The sequence below is a fragment of the Olea europaea genome, chromosome 23 (assembly GCF_002742605.1).
Source record: "Olea europaea var. sylvestris chromosome 23, O_europaea_v1, whole genome shotgun sequence".
Taxonomy (NCBI): domain Eukaryota; kingdom Viridiplantae; phylum Streptophyta; class Magnoliopsida; order Lamiales; family Oleaceae; genus Olea; species Olea europaea.
In genome coordinates this window covers 11,561,206-11,562,820 of record NC_036259.1, presented here as the reverse complement: position 1 = coordinate 11,562,820, position 1,615 = coordinate 11,561,206, and the positions used below count along the sequence as shown (strand labels likewise).

Sequence of the window (1,615 nt, the reverse complement as noted above, 5' to 3'; positions counted from 1 at the left end):
TTTGTAAATTGAAATATATATTTGCCTCACAATATAAACAAAAATTATCAAATTTCAAAATGATGAGGTTTTACGAAATTTTGAGGAGGCCAAGGTTCGAAGCAGCCTCTTTGCAATTTGACAAAAAAAAAATAAATAAATTACATTATACTTTGATGACCATTCGATTCACACATTAAACCTGATCTAGTTTTAGTTCCTCCTAAACCCGTNAAAAAAAAAAAAGAAGAAGAAAAAAATCGAAGTCTAAGATTTTGTAATAGATTTTTCAAGATTTTACACAAGATTTTCAAAAAACTTCCTCATAATTTTCAATTTTGCTCCCACAATTAATTAAAATTTTGTGAGATTTGCCCCCGGCTCCTCCCCTGCATTTAAGAAACTGAATCTTAATTGTGCATTTCAGAATCAAAACAAAACAACCTTGGACAAGCATCAAAACTTCACATAATTCACTCTGCCCTTAGCTGAATTGATCCATGTTAGAACTACTGCATAGTTGTTCGTTCGTTTTAGCCATAGATCAAAATCTAATCTTTTAACCAAATATTCAAAAACAAAAATCACAAGCGAGCATAAAAAAATTCACATAGTTCGCTCCGCCATTAGAAGAATGGTCCCATATTAGAGCTACTTCATAATGATTCACTGATATTAACCATAGATCAATCATCAAAGTAATATCATAAGCAAACACTTAAAAAACAAAAGATTTTGATTGAAAAAAACAGATCTTGTCATTGCAAGAACAAAATCATACAGTAATTGTCATATAAATCCACTTATCAAAATCCAGTCTTCCCACACAAACAAAATTCAGTGTCTGATACTATAATTCAACAGATCAAGATCAAATTTTAAAGCCCAAAAACAAAAGTAAAAACCGGGTTTTGGATCTTACAAAGCAATCATCATCAATGGTGAAGATATACTTCTTCTTCGACACCATATAGCCAAAGCATCGGCAAGCCGAATCCTTAAATGAAATACACGAAGCCTTAGGACCCAGAATCTTGTTTATATCATTTCGATTGTAGAGTTCATAATCAAAACCCTCTGGGACGTTGATTGTTTTCGATGGATCTCCATCTTGAACAATGATCAGATGGTAGGGCTGGAAAAAGGGTCTCCACATTTCGAGGAAATCCAGGTTTCTGATGGTCGGAATCACTATGTCTAGTTCATCTTTGAGCAATGGGGTCGAAGATTTCGAGGCCTGAATTGCTGCCATCGTTGGATTTCGACAAGAACGAGAATGAGAAGGGGATTGAGATCCAAGAGTATTAGGGCAGGGGTATAAATAAGAGGAGAATTTGTAACGGAAGTGGGATGTGCACTGGGACGGCACGTGATAGGACAATTGCACGAAGAATTCAAAGTTCTAACGTTTCAACCGGTTAAGAATAATTAAGTCGACTTTTAGTGGAGTACTAGTCCATTTAGTTAGGCACTTTGACTATACCACATTGGACATTTTCGTGTCATTGTTTGTCGACCTACTTCTCTATACAAGATAGGTCCATAGATGGTAATGGGCTTGGATCATTTGTCGCTCGATGGTCCAGCCCATCGATAACTTGGACCGCATTAAATCGAGCTCAAATTGTGGCTAGAT

At 35.6% G+C, this 1,615-nt stretch overlaps 1 protein-coding gene across 1 annotated transcript; it reads right to left on the bottom strand.

Moving 5' to 3' along the window:
* Positions 1-754: 754 nt before the first annotated feature.
* LOC111372023 (UDP-arabinopyranose mutase 1-like) lies at positions 755-1,231 on the bottom strand. The gene is made up of 2 exons (XM_022994160.1): positions 902-1,231; positions 755-829 (listed from the first exon to the last, which is right to left on the bottom strand). Exons 1-2 carry the CDS (start codon positions 1,229-1,231, stop codon positions 755-757), a joined length of 405 nt encoding a protein of 134 aa, XP_022849928.1.
* Positions 1,232-1,615: the final 384 nt, after the last annotated feature.

Coding starts and splice junctions, on each gene's coding strand:
- LOC111372023 (XM_022994160.1), bottom strand. CDS start 1,231: ATGGCAGCAATTCAGGCCTCGAAATCTTCGACCCCATTGCTCAAAGAT. Junction 830..901: donor CCATTGATGATGATTGCTTT/GTAAGATCCAAA, acceptor GTTGAATTATAG/TATCAGACACTGAATTTTGT.